Source organism: Erpetoichthys calabaricus, chromosome 18, assembly GCF_900747795.2.
Source record: "Erpetoichthys calabaricus chromosome 18, fErpCal1.3, whole genome shotgun sequence".
NCBI classification, from domain to species: domain Eukaryota; kingdom Metazoa; phylum Chordata; class Cladistia; order Polypteriformes; family Polypteridae; genus Erpetoichthys; species Erpetoichthys calabaricus.
The window spans coordinates 56,537,370-56,559,305 of NC_041411.2; the positions used below are offsets into that span (position 1 = coordinate 56,537,370).

The window sequence follows — 21,936 nt, forward strand, 5'->3', positions numbered from 1 at the left end:
ATCTTATCCTTTTTATTTTTTCTCTTTCCAACATGAGCTCTTCCATCTGAGTTGTTGTTTCCCGGACGGAAGGCCCACAATTTGAATTATTAACGTTCTCAACCAGTGTAGCTGTATGAACCGCGTCTACTTGGTGCCCTTTACTAACATCCAGGACCTCTTCGCTCTGCATATCTACTTGCTTTACTTCACAGGAACTACTCACCTGTACAGCCGAATCTATGTTCTGCAGCAGGATCCGTAAATAATTTTCAAGCGCTATGATGGGTGTCTTTGCAGTATCTTCTAACCCCTTCACCACTGTGTTAAGGGCTTTCAATAACTGCAGTGGCTGGAATAGTACAGTGAGCTTGTCTTAAATCAATTTGTCATTCTGATTTTCCTGTCTTGTATTGACAATTACTTCGGGGCTCTTTGGCTGCTCCTGTGGAGTCTGGATGAGGTTGAGCAGTCTCTTTTATCTTGGACCTAGGAGTATTTTCAGTGCTAGGGCATAGCCTGGTGGAAGTCCCAAAAAGGGGGGGATTGTGACTCCCTTCTGCTTCCATGGCGGCTCCTACAGAACCTAACAGGGCTGACCCATGGGACTACAGTTCCCAGCATGCCTTGCAGGTGTCCGTGTCAGAATCCTAAGCCAGGGAGGCCGCCATCTAGCATATTGTGGGAGAAAATATTCATCAGTGCTCCTCTCCCTTGGTCCTTCCATTGCGCTGTCCTCCTGGTTGGGATGCCAATCCCTGCATGCTTTCTATTACACCAGATGTATAATATGTATCTCTGGAGACAACCATGAGTGAATTGTGCTTTAAACTGTGTGAGAACAATTGGACAGCTTACTAAGTGTCACAGTTCTGAACTAATCCAATGCCTTATGAAGGCAGTGCTCAAAGTAAAGGTGGTGATTTTAAACTGAAAACATCAGAAGTTCCCTCATTAACCTGGTCTGACAGAGAGCAAGCTTCTGTTTGCGATGACCAGTCTATAGTTGAAAAGTCTCCTAAAAAACTTTCTTAGATGTATAAATGTGTGTCACATAAGCAGAGAGAACACTGCACATTTTAAAGATGAACATAACCTGATGCAAGGGAAGAAACAATGGCATTTGAAGACGTAATTGGAGGAATGGTAAATGTGAATGATGTGTTGCTGCAGGGCCCGTGTTTAGGTTCTGATTTTCAGCATTGTGATGACAATGTAAGAGTCAATGAAAGCTCAAAAGAAATGGCAGTTATATTAGTAAAAATATGAACTGCAAAATATGCATTGTCCTTACCTGCCGACCCAGCAGTTGGCTCTGTCCACTAATCCTTTATCTGTTTATCCCTCTGTAGATCAGCAGACTGAATGTGAGTCCCCTGATGTCACTTCTGGTTTTGCTAATGTTGCTCCTGGGTCTGCTGACATCACCTACGGTTCAAGTGGCTCTGTACCCGCCCCTTCCTGCCAACTCACAATATATCTGCCATCTTGTTAATTGTATTCAGTTTTGTTTTGAACTTTGTTTGTAAAGACTGTTATTTTCAACGTGCTTACCAAGTATACGGGGTAGCTACCCCAAATCTTTATCTGTGCTTTTTGTGTTAATTTCACAATGACGTAGTTGGCAGGATTTTGCTGGAAAATTACTAAACAGCAAGACATTTCTACCATTATTATCAACATGGCAGCAGAGATCCAGTCCTTGTGGTTCCAGATCAATGAACAGAGGACACAGCTCACCGAGAATGAGGTGCATAAACATCTTGCTCTCCAACAGGACCAATCACGGGCTCCGTACAAAGTATTATTACTAGTACAAAATAACGATGATATTGAATCATATTTTCCTATCTTGGTGCGTACAGCCACTCAACACCATTGGAAGCGAGTGGAGTGGGCCAACATACTAGCACTGTTCTTGAAGGGCGAAGTGCAGCAGACTTACTATGACCTTGATGAGCAGGCCACCTCCAATTATGATGAACTAAAAGCCAAGGTGTTGAAAAGGTATAGCTTCTCCCCAGACCAGCAGGCAAGGCTTTGTAGAGAGTGGAAATTTGACCTGGAAACCATCACATTCTCAGGCCTTTGACCTATGAGGCAAAGTGGGAAGATGGTTAAGGCCAGACATAAACAACTTGAAGAAAGTCGTGGAACAACTGGCCTGTGACAACTTGGTGAATGCCCTCTCCAACTTCCTCACCCGGCTGTTCCAGAGGCAAGAATTTAAAAATATGGAGGCCTTAATAGACACACTTGAGCAACAAAGGGAGGCAGGAGCTGGAACCAGTTATCCTGTCTGTCCCAGAGATGGTGAGCGAGAAACCTGGACAGACCTCTTTGGTTAAGCATGACATTGTGACTGAACTCAGGGTGATTATCTGAGAAAGCCCATATCAACTTCTGGTGGCAAAACAAGTTGAGGTGGAACTTAAAATCAAGCGTATCCTGGAGTCATAGTCCCTGGTCCAGTCCCATTGTCTTGGTTCCCAAAGCAGATGGAAGTTGAAAGTTTTGCAATGACTTCTGTTGGCTGAATCAGGTTTCCCAATTTGATGCATATCTGATGCCGCAAGTGTGGTATAGCTGGTCCGCGGCTACAATAAAATATGGCCTTGTTTTAAATTCATAAAGCCGTGTCAGTCTCCATGGGCGCGATTGCACAGCCGCGGGGAGTTAATGAGGTAGTTGGGGCGAGTTGCACCTGCACATGCTGATGCGATCGTTCTCAATTGCGTCATTGGTTTCCTGTGGCGGGTGATTAAGGCGCTGCACCCATGGAGACGTGTGTTTATATATGGGCCGACACAAAGGGAGAGAGAGATATAAAAGATGTAAAAGAACATAAAAGAGGGATGAGAGATGTAAAAGAGAGAGAGGGGAAAGAACAGGACGGATGATGGAGGTTAATAGATGGTGAAGGGCAGTCAGAGAGAGACAATCGGGCCACCTGTTTTGAGAAGGCAGCTCGAGCTGGGGCTCCAGAACAGAGTGCAGGCTGAGGCGCTCTAGGGACTGGTTCGCTCCACTTAATAAGCTTGTAGAGAGGGGTGAGTGAGACATATGATCTCCCAATGGATCCAAGGAGCAACTGCATGAGCGCGAAGGAAGATGGGAGGTGTGCCGACCTCGGATGGTCTGGCTATGCAGTGTGGTGGCAGCCAAGACGGGGGTCGGCAGGAAGGAGTTTGTGCTACAGAGGCTCTGCCAGCAACCCCTGTGATGGGTGAGCCGGGGAGACAGAAGGTGGTGGGCCATGATTGGGTGAAGAGAGACTGCATTTTAACCTCTATTTTAACAGATTTATTTATTATGGATTTTATCTCCACGTTTCACTGATTTTATGGTTTTGTTTTTTTTAACAGTGCACAAGGGACATTTTGGTTTTACTTTTGTGTTGGATTGTTTTTTTTTTTTTTTTGTTTTTTTTAATAAAAGCACGTGAGCATTTTACACCATCCCCTGGCGTCAATGAGATTTGTCCTCATTTGTCAGCTCATCATCATAACTATCAACGGTGTTGGTTCAACACACTCCCAAGTGGGAAGACGGAGTCTGTAGGGGACTGGCGTCATCACAGCAAGTGGATGACCTCCTTGAACATCTTGTTAAGGCAAAATACTTGACCACTCCTGACATGAAAAAAAGGTTTTGGCAGGTTCCTTTAACAGACTCTGCCAAGGTTAAGACAGTGTTTAGCACCCCTACTGGACACTGGCAGTATCACATCCTTCCATTAGGGTTACATGGTGCACCAGCTACTTTACAATATTTGGTGGATAGAGTGCTAAGAACACAAAGTTCAGCCTACCTGGATGATGTCATCATCTATTCCAGCACATGGAAAGAAAACCAACAGTAGGTCTGTGCTCTGCTCCATACACTAGGTGAGGCTGGGCTACAGATAAATTCAAGCAAATGTCACTTTTGATTAACTGAGGCCAAATAGTCAAATGGCCCCAACTGAAGACAAAGAGGCAGGTCCAGGCCTTCATGGGGTTAGCCGGTTACTTCCGCTGGTTTGTACCTTGTTTCTTTGAGAGGGCAGCACTCAAACATTGTGGCATGGGATTCAAAGGCATAAGTTGCATTAGTAACCTGAAGCAGTCCCTTCAGCACCTATCTTAATGGCTTCTAACATTTCTTTGCCATTTATCCGCAAGACTGACACTTCAAACACAGGCCTTGAGGCAGTGCTTAGCCAAAGCGTAGATGGCGTTGAACACCACGCCATTATCCTGATCCAGAAACTGTCGTACCGAGAAACAAGATATGTAGCATTGGAGCATGAAGATCTGGAGATCATGTGGGCAGTTACTTAGCTGAGGTATTACCTACTAGGCGGTGAGTTTGCCCTTGTCACCAATCATGCACCTTTACGGTGGATGGCGGTTCACAGGGAATTGAACCCACAAGTGACAAGATGGTTTTTGGACCTCCAGCCTTACCGGTTTACTGTCCTACATCATCTGGGCCCTATCCATGCCAACGCCAATGTTTTGTCATAGGTTCACGACCTCTCAGTTCAGGCCACATGACCCAACGGGTCTGGGTTCAGGGGGGCCGTGTCGCACACATGCGCATTGGAGACAGCTTATGTGTTTGAATAATTGTACTTACCCACCAAACCAGGGGCTGGCAATGTCCACTGATCCTTTCTCTGTTTTTCCCTCTGTAGACCAGCAGATTTAACTGAAGTCCTCTGAAGTCACTTCTGGTTCCTGTTCCTCTGGACCCACCCCTTCCTGCCAAGTCACCATATAACTGCCATCTTGTTTATTGTATTCAGTTCTGTTTTGAATACAGACTGTAAAGACTACCACAATAAAGCCGGGTTTATAGTTCACGCGATGCGATGCATGCTGCAGCGGACGCTCCTGCTACACTAGCGTTTTACTGTTTATACTTGTGCGCGTACTTTATGTAAATTTGAAGGAATCCAGCAGGTGGCAGTGCGATATATTATCATGGTGAGAACAGGTTCGACTTCTGTGTGTTGTGAATTGCCTGGAACACCCATTAAATTCAGATGACACCTTACCGCAATATTTCTGAAAAAGATGTTTAATTATTAAATCCATCAATCCAGGGATGTGTCAATTCCAGTTAGCATTGGGCACAAGGCAGAAACAATCCCTGGACGGGGCCGCTCAGCTCATCACAAGGTGAATACAAGCACACACATACACTGGAGTCATTTTAGCATCGCCAAATCTGCATATCTTTGGAAGGAAATCGGGGCACAGTGTGGAAACCCAGCAGGAAAACATGTACACTCCAAGCAGGGAATACCAGCGACGTGACTCCCTGCGAGACAGCAGTGCTACCGCTCCGCCACCGTGTCACCCCCATGTGTGTAATTATTAACAATATTCATTATTTAAACGAAATTAACAATTTATCTGTAAAATGTAACGTACATACTTTAATGCATTTCACCATGAAAGTGATATCAAGTATAAATTTTAGGATTCTAAATGTGCAGAGAGTTGGAATATCATACATTTAATGTGTTATGTGTGGTGATCTATTGCTGCTTGCTGCTGCTGTCAGGTCCAAGAAGCTCATAGCAATTAAAAACTGGGATGATGACGGTCTGCTTTAATGATAAAGTAAACTACGAGGTTAAAGTGGACATTTCGAGATTAAAACCGAAATTTCCACTTTAATCACAAAATATATGTTTTCACCATGTCCTTAATTGTTTTTCTCCGTGGCTCAAATACAGCGCTGTACATTATGTTGCTGTTGTGAAGCTGAAAAAAAAAAGACGGCACAAAAGGTTGTATAAGAGACTTTTAAAATGTATTGTGTCATTACTTTGGGGAATATGCGACGCTTGAATATAAAAGCACCACAAATGCATCTGTATGTTGGCATGTTGCTTCACCACATCGAACCATTCATCAAACATCGAAGCGTGCACATCGATCCCGTAGGATCCGCATAGAGGCTTTCTGTCACATGTAGATAGTAAACAGAGACTCTGACGTCACATTCCAATTTTTATCACACTGCGCCCCCCAACTTTTTGCTGGTACTGCAACTCGCGCACATGTCGCGTTAATTTCTGAGGACCTGCTCAGAGGACACGTCAAATGAACGCTAGGAATGTGTGGCAGCCATGATGTGGGCGTGTGCGCGTTCTGGGCGTGACGTATAAACGAGGCCTAACAGTCTACAGACATCAAAAAGGTTTGAAGCAGCCACCTGTATATTATGTCTTGGCTGCAAAATGGTTATATTTGTTGAGTTGTTTACAGGTTGGAGTCCAAAACAGAACTGATTTGAGTTATGTAAAATAGCAGCTTTAAAGGCTGTGACTGGAAGTGACGTCATCTGCCCCGAAACTGGAAGTGATGTTAGCTGTACCACCATGCCACAATGGCGCCAGTACCTAGTGGAATTTCTCAAGGATAGTCTGCAGAGGATGGAGAGAGAAAGTTAGTGCAGCTCGCCACCCCCTTGTCTGGCATGGTACTACTATTATTTAAGCCATCTAGCTGCCTCCCATGCGCATATGTGTGACAAGGCCCCCCCCCCACTCAGCCCAGACCCATTGGGTTGGGCGGCTCTGAGAGGTTGTGAACATGAGAAAGGGAATCGGCGTTGGCGTGGACAGAACCCTTACAATGAATAAGCGAAAACATACAGTTGGAGGTCAATAAACCACCTGGTGAGACACGGATTCGACTCCTTGTATAGGGCCATCCACTGCAGGGGTGTATGATCCGTAACAAGAGTGAATTCACGGCCCAAGAGGAAGTACCTCAACTGCACAATCGCCCATTTAATTGCAAGGGCTTCCCTTTCCACCACCGCATACCTGGTCTCCCGATCCAAAAGCTTCCAGCTCAGGTACATAACGGGGTGTTCAACACCATTGACGCTCTGGCTCAGTACGGCAACTAGGCCTGTGTCCGAAGCGTCCATCTAGAGAATGAAAGGGATTAAAAAGTTAGGTGCTTTCAAGACTGGTGCTGATGTAAGGGCCTGTTTTAAGTCACAAAATGCAGCGTCAGTCATATCAGTCCATACCACGTTGTTAGGAGCCCTCTTCTTTGTTAAATCACTCAAGGGTGCCGCTCGAAAACCGAGGTACAAACCAGTGGTAATACCCGGATAATCTGAGAAATGCTTGGACTTGCCGCTTGTTTCGCGGATGGGGCCACTTCAATATGGTATCAACTTTTGAACACTGCAGCTTAATGATACCCCAACCCACCAGGTAGCCTAAATATTTAGCTTCCTTCAACCCAAAAAAGCATTTTTTTGGATTGATCCGAAGCCCGGCTTCACCTAGCGTTCGTAATACCGCTTGGACTTGCTCTATGTGTTCCTTCCATGTGCTGGAATAAATGACAATGTCATCCAAGTAGGCAGCACTAAACACATTATGGGGCTGGAGCACTTTATCCACCAGACGCTGGAAAGTTGCAGGAGCCCCATGTAACCCAAATGGAAGGACACAATATTGCCAGTGTCGACTAGGGGTGCTAAACGCGGTGTTAACCTTAGCGAAGTCCGTTAAAGGAACCTGCCAGTACCGCTTCGTTATGTCAAGGGTGGTCAAATAATTTCCCTGTCCTAGCCTCTCAAGGAGGTCGTCCACTCAAGGCATGGGATATGCATCAAATTGGGAGATTTGATTAAGCCGACGGAAGTCATTGCAAAACCTCCAACTCCCGTCAGACTTACTAACCAAGACTATCAGACTGGAAAAGGGACTATAACTTTCCTCAATAACGCCTAGTTCCAGCATGCACTTGGTTTCAAGATCCACCTCTGCTTTTTTTGCCTCGGGAAGATGATAGGGGCGCTCTGGAACAATAACCCCGGGCTCAGTCACAATGTCATGCGCAATCAGAGGGGTCCTACCTGGCTTCTTGCTCACTACCTCCGGGACAGACAGGATAGCTGCTTCAAGCTCCCATCTCTGTCTGGAATTTAATTCAGTACTAAAGGATATTTGTCTGAGCAAAGAAAGAGCAGGGCTGAGCGGAGGACAGACTGGGATCCCTTTCCTTCCACGGGTTCAGCAAGTTTATATGATATACCCGCTTGCTCAGTTGACGATTGGGTTGTTTCACCAAATAATCGACAAGTCCTTTCTTCTACTTAACTTTATAGGGGCCCTGCCAATGGGCTAGCAACTTAGAGTGGGAGGTAGGAACTAAAATCATGACCCAATCCCCTGGATGGAAGTCTCAGAGAGTCGTACCACGGTTATAATAGTGGGCCTGTGCTGCTTGCTCCTCTTCCATGGTAGTTTTTAAAATGGGTATAATTTTTCCAAATCGATTGCGTAATTGTGCAATATATTTTAATATATTGGCAGAGGAAAGAGCCTCTCCTTCCCAACCTTCTTTTAAAATATCCAATATTCCCCAAGGTTGTTGTCCATATAATAATTGTCCATGCTGACCACCTTGCAAAGCTTTTGCTTGACAGTCTGATTAAACCTCTTGACTAGACTGTCGGTTTGAGGATGATACATCACAGTTTTTAAGTGCTTTATTTTAAGTGACTTGGCCGCCTCCCTGAACGTCTCCGAGGTGAAAGGCATCCTTTGATCCGTAAGGACCTCCTCAGGGATGCCGACTCGTGCAAAGATCTCAACAAGTTCCTGTGCAATAGCTTTTGACGTGGCTGAGTGCAAAGGAAAAGATTCTGGGCATCAGGCCGCGTAATCCACGAGAAGTAATATATATTTGTGTCCTTGGGATGAGGGCTCCAGGGGTCCTACAATATTGACCCCAATCCGTTCAAAGGGGACATCAATTGGGGATGGGGAACGAGAGGAGCTCGGTCCCTCCTAGGAATTTGCTGCAATTGACAATCTGGGCATGAGATACAAAAACGGCGAACCTCCTCATTAATTCCTAGCCAACAGAATCTCAGCTTAATATGCTCTAATGTTTTTTCAGCACCCAAATGGCCTCCTAGGAGGTAGGCGTGTGCCAATTTACAGAACTGCCACCGGTGGGTTCTTGGTATTAACAACAGCTTCTGCACCTCTCCCTCATGCTCTGCAACCCGATACAACAGATCATTCTCGATTACAAAGTGAGGTCCTCGTGGCATGGGCTGATGAGTGTGTTGGCCATTGACTAGTACAACTGCATTTTTAGCAAATTTAAGGGGTTCGTCATTCTACTGCTCCCTTTTGAAAGAAGCCAGTGTTTCATTAAATGGAAACTGCATCTCGGAGAGAGAGTCTGACCTCAAGGGATGGGAGATACTCCCGGCTTGTCGAGGCACAGGTGAATGACGTATCAGCATGCGACGGCCCAGGCATCTCCTCATCCACCTCTTGGGCTTCTGTATTTCTCTCCGCTGGCTGTTTACACGGCGTGGAGACAGCTTGATTCAGGTCATTGCTGTCTATAACCAGGCCTAAATTTTGATTAGGGGTAGTCAGTAGTACACCGCATTTATTGTCAGACCAGTCCCGCCCTAGAATCACTGAAAAAGGTGGATTCAGGAGGACCACTATGGGGAATTTCCTTAGCGATCCTCCATGGCTGATGAAACATAGGGCAGTTTTATATTGTCGGATTTCTCTGTGTATACAAGTAATACTGATCTTTATTTTCACCCGTTGTCATGGTAGTATATATCAGCGATCAACAATTGAAATGCTGCTGCCGGAGTCGAAAAGGGCATCGACTTTAAACCATTAAGGTTCATTACTCCTGTATTTGATGTCATCAGGGGGTTTATAAGTGCACACAACTACCCCTTCTCCCTCCAACTGCATTCCTCCTCATCTCCGAGTGGTTTGCCCGCCCGTGGATCCGGGGACATCAGAATAGGCTCCGGTTCATAAGGGAGAGGCAGATTTTGTGGGATGTAATCCCGATAGTGTCTGCTAAAGGACCATTCTGTACTCCCAGATTGCGAGGCTGTCCTAGATGTTTCTATGAGCTGGATGACCTCATCTATGTTTTGAAAGTCTCCACAAACCGGCTGGGTGAAATGTTCAGGAAGATTTGTGAGCAGGAGAAAGCAGGCGACCTGCTGTACTATCTGGACCGTAGAGCATTCAGTTGGCCTTAGCCATAGTGCTACCTTCTTCCAGAGAGCAAAGGCTTGCTCCTGGGCCAGCTGCTTTGGGTCAAAGGTCCAGTTATTTATTCTTCTCACCTGCTGGTCTGGGGATGCCCCACATTTTGCTAGGGTCTTAACCCTAGTGGGGGGACAGCTCTCTCCACCGAGAGAACATTATAAGCCCCCTTCACTTCCCCCATAGGAGCCAGCCCACTCCTGTGTGTCTCTCCTATAGTCTCCCTTGTAGATAGCCCAGACATATATTTTGGGAGCGGAGTCTGAACCGGGTCTTTCTGGACCATGGGACGAACCCCCCCACTCGGAAACTCTACCCCAGTACTCTCCCACCTGGTATATTTTCAGGTCCTGTCTCGGTTTCTTCTGGGCTTGCATCCTGCCGACTACGCCACTGTCACAATAACAGTCCACAAATATCAAAAAGGTTTGGGGCAGCCACCCGTATATTATGCCTTGGTTGCAAAATGGTTATTTTTGTTGAGTTGTTTACGGATTGGAGTCCAAAACAAATGATTTGAGTTAGGTAAAATGGCGGCTTTAAAGGCCATGACCGGAAGTGACGTCATCTGGACTGGAACTGGAAGTGATGTCATCGAGACCGGAAGTGATGTCAGCTGGAGCACCGGTGCCGGAAGTGGCGTCTTCCGAGACCGGAAGTGACGTCATCAATTGTGCCAGTGCCTAGTGGGATTTCCAGAGGATAGTTTGCAGAGGACGGAGAGAGAAAGTTAGTGCAGCTTGTCATCCCTTGGTCTGGCATGGTACTACTATTATTTGAGCCCTCTAGCTGCCTCCCATATGTACAGTGTGATAAGTTATTTTCAACTTGCTTGCAAAGTATATGGGGTGGCTACCCCAAACCTTTATGTGTGCTCTTTGTGTTAATTTCAGAGCATTTAAAGTAAATGATGTGTCACATGCTGTTAAAAGGATTGTTGTTAAGAGAGCTAATAAGGAGAGCCACAGGAGATGCAAATTTCAGTACTCAAAACACTTGAATCTGCCCAACAGCATCAGTAGATGCACAGATGAGGCTGCACAACATCCACCTTCTGACTGTATGTCTAAACGAATAACTAAAGAAATTTAACATTACTGTCTTAATTGTAAATGTACACATACCATGACAAAATAGCCACAGCATTTCAACACGTGTATCCATACATCACAGTGCTTATCTAAACTCTATTTGCTGTTGTTATGTCATATAGAGATGCAAGAGTTAAAATGACAGACAGAGACACTTCATAAACGCGTGGAGCCCAGTAGCTGCAGTGGTCTACGTATGTTTGTCTGTCTGTCCCCACTGTCTCAGTGCTCATTATTACTATGTGCAAATTAATTACTAAGCTTCAGTTACCTTGTACTACTAAGCTCCTGAATGGATAGCAGAACTTTTAGCTTTTTATTTTCTCTCAGCATCATATCTTTGGTTTGGTATGTTTTTGCTCTCTCCCTGAATCCCTGGGGGTGGTTTAAAATGCATGGGCTGGAAAAATTGGGGACTGGTGTTTTAGGAAGAAGTCCTGTCAGTGTAGTCTTTGTCGCTATGGCTTGTGAGACTATTCAGCAGTAGTTCTATTCATCAAAGCAAATGCTTAATTATAGCAGACTATTGACATCTATATGAAAAATGTCATTTGATACCTCTAGACCAGTGGTTCTCAATTTTTTCTTCTTGGCATACCATTTCCAGGAATTAAAATGTTTTGAAGTACCACTATTTTTAGGTCATAATTTGTTACATACTGATTTCTTACTAGACACAGCTAAAGGTGTTACTGTATTTCTTTAACCTATCTCCCTCACACCCTAAAAACAAAATTGTCAACAAAAATATGAACACAACAGTTTGCAATTCAATTTCAAAGTTATGTCAGCTTCTGTAAAAAATTAAGTAGATCCAACATACTTCAATGAGTAAGGTGAATTAGCTTTTCCTTTAAAAATATTTTTAATTACCATGTACTTAATAATTAGCAGTACAAAATTATTTTAAGTTGGCTACACAAAAAAAATAAGTTGTTTCAAAGCACCTTTTTATCAGTTTTTAAAGGTACTTTAAGCATCATCCATCCATTCATTTTCTTAACCTGCATATCCAGGGTGGGGTAACTGGGCATCTGGAGCCTATCCCAGCAATCAATGGACGCAGGCAGGAAAACCCCTCAACAGGATGCCAAGTCAGCACACCACAGGGTGAACACACAAATGCAGTGCATGCCTTTGGACTGTAGGAAGACTCCCACATGTACATGGGGAGAACATTCAAAGTCTACACAGGGAGCACCTAGGACAAAAACCCTTGTCTCCTTATTGTGAAGCAGCAGTGCTACTGGGTTGCCCCTTTACGTACAATGTACTTAGTAAATATAAATAGCAGTATCATATTTGTAAGTTGACAACATTTCACAAACAGTTACTCCAAATACTTTTATCTCATTACTTGTTACCGTTTTCAAGTTAAATTGTGACATCAACATAAAATGTTTTCTGTTATATCACAAACCAAAGCTTGTGTGCAGACATCACTTTGATCATAAGAATAGGTTTATAAATAGAGAATTACTTACTCCAAGTGAGTGTTTATGCATTACAGATAGTGTTACTCAGCCAGCAAGAAACATGCTGTGAGCTTGGGCAGACATATTAAGTGTGTGGCAAGTTCAACACCCCATTTCAAATGAGGATAGAAAGAAATCATATAACTCGGCCAACTTAATTAAGTTACCACAACATTATTTTTATTTTTTATCAGTGAATTAATTAAATAAAGTCCAAATTATTTACAATAGTAAGTTGAAGTAATTACTATTATTATTGTGTCAGCTCAACTTATTAATGTTTGCAAATGAAAACATTTATGTGGGATGTGTATTTTAATTTCTCTTATGTATGTGAGATACCACAGAAGTATGGTTTGAAACAGAATACAGTAATCCCTCGCTATATCGCGCTTCGCCTTTCGCGGCTTCACTCCATCGCGGATTTTATATGTAAGCATATTTAAATATATATCGCGGATTTTTCGCTGCTTCGCGGGTTTCTGCGGACAATGGGTCTTTTAATTTCTGGTACATGCTTCCTCAGTTGGTTTGCCCAGTTGATTTCATACAAGGGACGCTATTGGCAGATGGCTGAGAAGCTACCCAACTTACTTTCTCTCTCTCTCTCTTGCGCTGACGTAGGGGGGTGTGAGCAGGGGGGCTGTTCGCACACCTAGACTATACGGACGCTCGTCTAAAAATGCTGAAAGATTATCTTCACGTTGCTATCTTTTGTGCAGCTGCAGCTGCTTCCTGAAACGGCATGCTGAACGGTGCTTCGCATACTTAAAAGCACGAAGGGCACGTATTGATTTTTTTATCTGTCTCTCTCTATCTCTCTCTCTCTCTCTGCTCCTGACGGAGGGGGTGTGAGCTGCCGCCTTCAACAGCTTTGTGCCGTGGTGCTTCGCATACTTAAAAGCCAAACAGCACTATTGATTTGTTTGCTCCTTTGAAGAGGAAGATATGTTTGCATTCTTTTAATTGTGAGACTGAACTGTCATCTCTGTCTTGTCATGGAGCACAGTTTAAACTTTTGAAAAAGAGACAAATGTTTGTTTGCAGTGTTTGAATAATGTTCCTGTCTCTCTACAACCTCCTGTGTTTCTGCGCAAATCTGTGACCCAAGCATGACAATATAAAAATAACCATATAAACATATGGTTTCTACTTCGCGGATTTTCTTATTTCGCGGGTGGCTCTGGAACGCAACCCCCGCGATGGAGGAGGGATTACTGTAAAAAGAAATTTCCATACTTTTAATTGTAAATTTAATTTACAAAAAAACTGAATTAGTGTAAACCACCCTAATGTGGAGTGTTCATAAGAAATGGGATTTACTTTATGATGTAAAAGTACATAACTAACAAGAATAGTTGCGTTAAATATTTGGAATATTAAAATGTTTGCTACAATTTAAATGTTTAATTTCTAAATATTCTCAGTTTCAATAGAAATGTGTCATTTTGTATCTTCTGATAGATGTCCATAAAGGGCTAGATCCCTAGTAATGGATCAAAAATCAAAAATAACATCATATTTGTACTCCCTGACCTTGAAATAGTCTAAAACGATACCTCATGTGCCTATATTTGAAATGTCTCATTATTAACCTTATGGAAGAGTCTGTTGGAGAGCTAAGACCACTGATATAGAATCTAACTTTAATCTACAGGACCGATCCCCATTTTTTTTTTTTTAAGTTTTGTGAAAAGGAGTAATTTTGACCCCTCATATCCCATTAGTAGGTGAACACCTTGGGGTCAGTTGATGTAGCATGCACAACTTCAAGGCATTTTTATTATTTTTGCTGAAGAAACATATTGGTTTATTTTTTTATCATAAGGTTATATTTTTCTGAACAAAATATGGCCCAAAAAAGGCCTAAAAATGAGGGTTACTTGGATATAGAGGGCCAAAAATAAGGGGTGCCCCAAAAAGCTCAAAATTATGCATTACTAGACATCAAGACGAGTCAAATTCATCTTCATGTTCATAAATAATTCTTATGAACACAAATATTATACCATTGCATATGAATTCAAATCAAAAGACAGAGAAAAACAACTCACAAGTTACATATGACTATTTAATTGTAAAGTCACTTACAATTTCACAAGTTACATGGCACTGAGTATCTTCTCCTGAGTATCTGAGTCCTCACAGGTGGCGCAGTGGTAGTGCTGCTGCTTTGCAGTAAGAAGACTGTGGAAGATTGTGGGTTCGCTTCCCGGTTCCTCCCTGTGTGGATAGCGCTTTGAGTACTGAGAAAAGCGCTATATAAATGTAATAAATTATTATGATTATTATTATTATTATCTTTATGAGGAGGTTCTAGTTTTGATAACTTTAAACGCAGTGCTGCTTCAACTGTAGGTTCAGCTTGTTGCTGAGTCTGTTTCTGTGTTTATTTTTTAAGGTTGGAAAAAGTTCACAGATCACTGGCAACTCTGTCTGAAACAGTAGCTTTTAAAAATAGTTTAAAAACCATTCCTACATACTCCAAAATCCTTCTAGCCTTTTCAGCGACATATCTTCTTACTGAAGATGGACAGTAATGAGTAACTGAACAACTGGGCTTTTTTTTCATAAAGTGCTCTTTCTTGTTACTACTCAGTACCCAGTATGTTCTCCTTCTTATATGTAAACCTGAAAAGATATTTTTATCAAACATAATTTCTCACAACCAGATCTAGTTTCTTTTCAGGGTAGTTTTTCCAACTTTAGGGGACATGTTAATCCACTTATTTATAAGCATTCTAATAAAATATGAAAGCACCCACAGTCTGTAGTGTCTGTCTGGCTGTACAGCTGTTTGTGTATATTTCCCACATGAAACAACTCGCCTCTCAGTGGTCAAACTTTATTGAGCCATGGATAGCAGAATGCATGTACATTTACTGGGGTACTGAGGTTCGCTGACACTTTGCAGGTCTCTGTATTATTACAGGATACAGCACCATTTTCACTGTTGGATAATGTCATAAAGGTGATTTAAAGTTGATTAATTCAATATTGATTTACATTTCTGACAAATCATGATACTGTATTGGCATCAACACTAAAAATTATAACTGACTCATCAAATGGACTTGAATAAATGTCTATCAATAAAGAACAATACAACTTACTCAGTTGCTTTGTCTACAATATTCTGAACAGTGACTCTGCATGTTCTAAAAATTGTGCTTAGTTCCATTTCATCGTGGATTATATCACACACTTAGTAATAATATCTTTTTTTTTTTGGCTGCTCCTGTTACGGGTTACCACAGCGGATCGATAATCTTCTTCCATATCGTCCTGTCTTCTGCATCTTGCTCTGTTACACCTATCACCTGCATGTCCTCTCTCACCACATCCATAAACCTTCCTTTAGGTCTTCCTCTTTTCCTCTTGCCTGGCACCTCTATCGTTAACATCCCTTTCCCAAAATACACAGCATCTCTCCTCTGCACATGTCCAAACCAATGCAATCTCGCCTGACTTTGTCTCTCAACCGTCCAACTTGTGCTGACCCTCTAATGTAATCATTTCTAATCCTATCCATCCTCGTCACACCCAATGCAAATCTTAACATCTTTAACTCTGCCACCTCCGGATCTGTCTCCTGCTTTCTGGTCATTTTTACCGTCTCCAACCCATATAACATAGCTGCTCTCACTACTGTTCTGTAGACCTTCCCTTTCACTGTTGCTGAAAACTGTCTGTCACAAATCACTCCTGACACTCTTCTCCACCCATTCCACCCTGCCTGCACTCTCTTTTCACTTCTCTTCCACAATCCCTGTTACTTTGAATTGTTGATCCCAAGTATTTAAACTCATCCACCTTCACCAACTCTACTCCCTGCATCCTCACCATTCCTTCCAGGTGAACTATAAAAGGGTCCAGCAGCCACCACTACAAGAGCCTGAGTCAGGAGGAGGACAACGCTTGCCAGGAGGCGTGGTGGTGCAAAGAGTAGGGTGCCTTTTGTTTTGGTTGTGCTTCTGGGACTGTGTACTGCCTGTGGGACATGGGGAAGACGTGCCCCACAGGTGAAGAAAAATAAATCTTTATTGGTTTTTATACATGCCTCCGGTGTCAGTCTGTGTCAGGTTGGGCGCATATATAGAACCTTTATGACAATATCTACTCGCTAACCTCCTTAAGAACTCGAAGATAAATTTTATTTGGTACTGGTGATTTTGTTTGATTTTAGCCTATTTAATCTGAGCAGTACTTATCCTTCTACAATTTCCAAATCATTTCACATTTTTTTTTTTTTAATTCGGTTCAAACTTAATTTTGCTTGAATCACTGGTTCGTCACTAATCACAGTCTAAAATTAGCTTGGCTATAGGCATGGGTGCCCCTCTAGTTCCATTATGTCTGGCACACATATTCTTTAAAGAAATTTGTCAAGGAAATTCCATTTTTGATGAGCTATTTCCAAGAGTGTTAGATTTACATAATTGTCTATCTTAAAACAGAGAAATATTCTATGTGACTTCAATTACATTTTTTTATTCTTTCATTGAAAGAGGGGTTATTTCAACTTGTGCGTTTTTCTCTTTTACGTGTCTGATAGCCCCTGCTGTGGGTAAAACAAATCCCCAGGAGAAGTTACTGAAAAACCTGCATGTGTATTGCAGGTGAGAACGCATGTTAGACTTTGACATAGATTTTAGCTCCATTGGTTACTTCTTTCAGAAATTTTAAGAATATTTACTACAATGGGTCCTAAACCCTTAACAGTCAACAAATAACAACAGTACATCAATCAATGCAATTTTACCTCTGTTGAATTGGAATCTGGTGCATATGAAAGGTATTTCTGCCTCCACAAGTCTAGCAAGTCTCTTATTTTTAACTATATGGATTTCTAAAATGCTATAAAAACATGCATTTTACTTACTGTACTAACATATGTAGTTACATTCTGTTATGGTTATTTCTAAATTTAAGTCTTTGTCAGAAAATATTTATGAATATATGTGAAGCAAATTAACAAAAATGAAAAATTTCTCCAACTTTAAAAAGAGAGTTTACTGCGTTTCCACATTCACATTAATATTACACCATACGAATATTTTCTAACTTATTTAATGTTTCTGTAACATTTTATCAAGTTGTTTTGTACATATATATTAAAATATTTATATACAAGTATAGTGATCTAATCCATTCCTATAACATTAAACAACTTTATCTAAACTAAATCAAGGTAAATTTAAATACACTCTAAATTAATAAAAATATTTGTTTTTTTCCATATGCATACTGTGGACATGCATTCAGGACATGTAGTTGAAACAGAAACCTTGACCACTTTTAAAAAGTGTCTAGATGAGATGCTGGAACAACTTAGCTATTAGCTAACTAAACAAGCTTGATTCAATGAATTGTAGCTACGCATTGCCAATTTTAAGTACATTAAAAAAAAAAACTCATCTAAACATATGCTGACTGTTTGTTTGTTAATACTAAACTGCTGCTTTTCTACATTATGTGTGACTTTAAGCCTGCAATATTCAATATTAATACAACTTTTTATCATTGGTTTATTGTACCTTCTAAAAGATGTATGTTAAGAGTAGATAAACTGCTTTGAGGAGTGTAGGATAAATACCAGCTCTGGTGATTTGATTCTTTTTTTGGCTTTCTAACCTAAGTAGCACATTATTCTCAAATGCCCACAAATCATTTAATATGATATAAATATTTCTTTCTTGTTACCTCTTTATGTTTTGTACAGGCAACTGACATCTCCATGGGTGAAAATAATAAAAGAACATGATTTTTTTGTATTTGATATTCTCTCCAATATTTTTTTTAATTGCCTCATTGCCATTCATAATAAACTTCATCTCCTCCTCCTCACTGATTTATTCACTAAGGAAACCCTGGGGTAGAAGTCGTTACCCCTGAGATAATTAAAAAAATATATACTTTTTGCATCATCATTAATATTCATTTCCATGTGGATTTTGTCATTTTTTTCTTAAAGAAATGCTCCACAATGTTTTTTTTTAATATTACTTACCCCATGTACTTTGTAGTGATGGTACAGTAAACATTTTAATCTCATGTTTTCATGAAAAATTCAGCTAATAAGGTTAATGCTTCAATGTAAGAGTGTGGTGGCCAACACTGAAAACAGCAAACAATATCAAAACATCCATGAAAAAAAAATCTCACGTTACTCGAGTTTTATAATCCATGTCAAGTCATCCAGTTGTTGTTAAATCTATTATTCCATTAAAAAGAAAGTAACCCACAATGTGGAACCGTTTTACAGGGTTTTAGACTCTTAACTCAAAGATATGACTCTTGACCAACGTATCAGGGAGAAGGGTGGGTGGAATGTTCTTTTAAGTCTTTTGGTAATGATGTGCCAATTTTTGCTATAAATACTATATAGTTGTATTTTATTTGGTTTAATAAACTTCCAGACCATTTGGAGTGTTCATTTAAATAACCTCAATATTCAGAATTCTATTTTTGTTATAGATGAACACTAAGATCTTAACCCATATTAGAATTTTGACATAAGGATCTGGAAAAGTCATTAATAACATGCCTAAATTTCTATGCTGTTCTGTTTATTGGATTCATTCTGTTTACATTTGTTTAATTAAGGCCACCATAGGAAGGACATCACCAGCTAAACTTATTTTTTAAACTTAACAAGCTATTTATTGCTACTGTAATATGGAGAGCTAAAGTGTGACACAGACATTAAATTTGTTACATAAGCTGTGAGCAATATACTGCACATCTAGGTCTTCTTCATAGTGTACAGGTTGGTGCAGTATCTTTAGCTTCTGTAGCTATTGTAACATTTTTTTTACTCTTTTGTTGCAGGGCTCATCTCTGAACTGTGTACCTCATGCATTCCCTTGATTTCATCCCTTTTAGATGCTCCATACAACATGGCAGCCACTACAAGCCAGGATTTTTATCCTAACAGCACCTTCAAACCTGAGACTAAGGATGGCAGATTAAATTATGCCCTGCTTGGCCTGATCCTTGGTTCTGTCGCTTTGCTAACAATTGTCATGAATATCCTGGTGCTTTATGCTGTCAAGAAGGAGAGGACCCTGCATACTGTAGGCAACCTATACATTGTCAGTCTGTCTGTTGCAGATCTAATGGTAGGTGCCACAGTTATGCCTCTAAACATTGTCTACCTACTGGAAAAAGAGTGGAGGCTTGGGCAGCCACTATGTCAGTTCTGGCTAGTGATGGACTATGTGGCCAGCACAGCCTCAATTTTCAGCCTTTTCATCTTGTGCATAGACCGATATCGGTCAGTGCGGTACCCTCTCAGATACTTAAAATATCGCACCCGAGCCAGAGCAAGTGCCATGATTTCAACAGCCTGGCTGATCTCAATGACCTGGATGATTCCTATCTTGGGTTGGCGCACCTTTGCAAATGTAGAGCTAGCTCCTGAAAGGGAGCTAAAATGTGACACAGACTTTAGATTTGTTACCTGGTTTAAGGTGCTCACGGCTGTGCTAAACTTCTATGTGCCTTCACTAATGATGTTGTGGTTCTATGCTCAGATATATTTGGCAGTGAGAAAGCATTTCAAGCAGAGAGAGAACATCAGTGAAACTGGCTTTAAAATGCTTCCTTGGCAAAAACACAAGTGTAAGGAGAGACCAGCTCCAGATTTGCTGGAAAAATATAGTCTGGAGCAGTTCTTGTATACCAGGACACTGGATGAGGACCTTTTGCAGCAGACACAAGAGAACAACAAGGAGATGACTTACCACCAGAGCCCCCAAGCTGGGTCAGCTTCTGAGCTGGGTGAGCCAGAGGAAGGTGGTAATGATGAGGGCATCCTGAAGCAGGGTGAGATGGATAATGGTGTGCCCTGTCTACAAGCCAATGGAAAGAATATAAAGCAATCTTGGCAGAGATTTTGCTCAAGTTCCAAGCAGTACCTGCAGAGCTTACATATGCGCAAGGAGCGGAAAGCTGCCAAGCAGCTTGGCTTCATCATGGCTGGCTTCATGCTGTGCTGGATTCCTTATTTTGTCACCTTTATGGTAATGGCCTTTTGTAAGACATGCGTTCACCATGACCTACACATGTTCACCATTTGGCTTGGATACATCAATTCAACATTAAATCCATTTATCTATCCTCTTTGCAATGAAAATTTCAAAAGAACTTTTAAAAGTGTCCTTCACCTTCCATTCTAAGAACACTGTGCTTATTTTAACTTTAGCAGAGATCAAGTTGACTGTGTGTGCATGTTACTCAGGAAGATGCTTTTTCATTTGTATGAGTATGTCATTTTGGCATATGCCATTATTGCCATGTTTTTCTTTGAATGTAAAACTGCAGAGAACGTAAGAGTCCTTTAATTTCTTTAGCTGCCATCATTCAGATGCAATTGGAACAGACACATTCATTAGTTTCTGATACATCACGGAAGAAGTGATACATAGCAGTTCTTTCTGATTCTTACTTCTTATATGTCCATTCAGATCAGACCAAAATATAACTGTGACTTTCATTGTGAATGTACTGTACTTAGCTGCTGGTGACCCATAGTAGAGAAATTGTTTAGTGCATTTCTTATTACACCCATTGCTTAGGTTCAACAAAAAAATTTCTTTTATTTAATTTCCTCTGTCCTTTATACCCCAGATGTCTTAGCTATTGTTCAGTTAGTCATCTCTGTTAACTGTGTGCCTTGCAGAGAGCATTTTTATTATGTAAGGTATGGTATCATAGCATTTTCCTTTATAGCAATGTAACCTTCATTGGTGATATCATTCCCATATGCAGCTACTCATAGCCAGTTACATGTCTGAGCAAAATTTGAAATGGGGAGTTGCCCTTAAAGACAGGAGGCCAGTTGCAAACTTGCCTTGTAAAATATAATCTAGAGTTTATCCAGAAAGGCAGTTACTACTGCCATCAACAAAGCAGTAGACAAGGAGTGTACAGGACATCCATGATGTTGGCATTCATGCTCCAGTTTTACAGTCTAGGTCAAATTTGAATGTAAAGAAGAGGTTGAACAGAAGTCCAAGTGATGAAGACATACATTAAAAGGAGAGCATGTATTCAGAGAATGAGACAAAAATCGATTAAGGAACACTGATTTGCAAAGGCTTGGGAAAGCAACTGCTAAACGTATGGCATATAACAGAGACTTTTCATTAATATTTAAAAGTGACCAACTTATTAAGAGTCAAATATAAATGAAAGTCAGAGTGATGCAGCTAACAGTTGGCCAAAGACATTGACACAGAGTGAGATTCATACAGAAAACAAGGATGGCACCTCCTTCAAGTGACACTAGTTGAAAAAAATGATGCATGTTAACAAGGTAATG

General features: G+C 41.3%; 1 protein-coding gene across 2 annotated transcripts; it reads left to right on the top strand.

The window, feature by feature from the left end:
• Positions 1–1,327: 1,327 nt before the first annotated feature.
• Positions 1,328–20,940, top strand: hrh1 (histamine receptor H1). 2 transcript variants are annotated; one of them, XM_051921500.1, is made up of 3 exons: positions 1,328–1,729; positions 17,167–17,230; positions 19,443–20,940. In XM_051921500.1, the coding sequence occupies exons 2-3, from the start codon at positions 17,218–17,220 to the stop codon at positions 20,789–20,791; spliced, it is 1,362 nt and encodes a 453-aa protein (XP_051777460.1). In that variant the 5' UTR covers positions 1,328–1,729; positions 17,167–17,217; the 3' UTR covers positions 20,792–20,940. The 2 variants fall into 2 exon arrangements, with proteins under 2 accessions (XP_051777460.1, XP_028680023.1); XM_028824190.2 differs by lacking the exon at positions 17,167–17,230.
• The last annotated feature ends 996 nt before the right edge of the window (positions 20,941–21,936 follow it).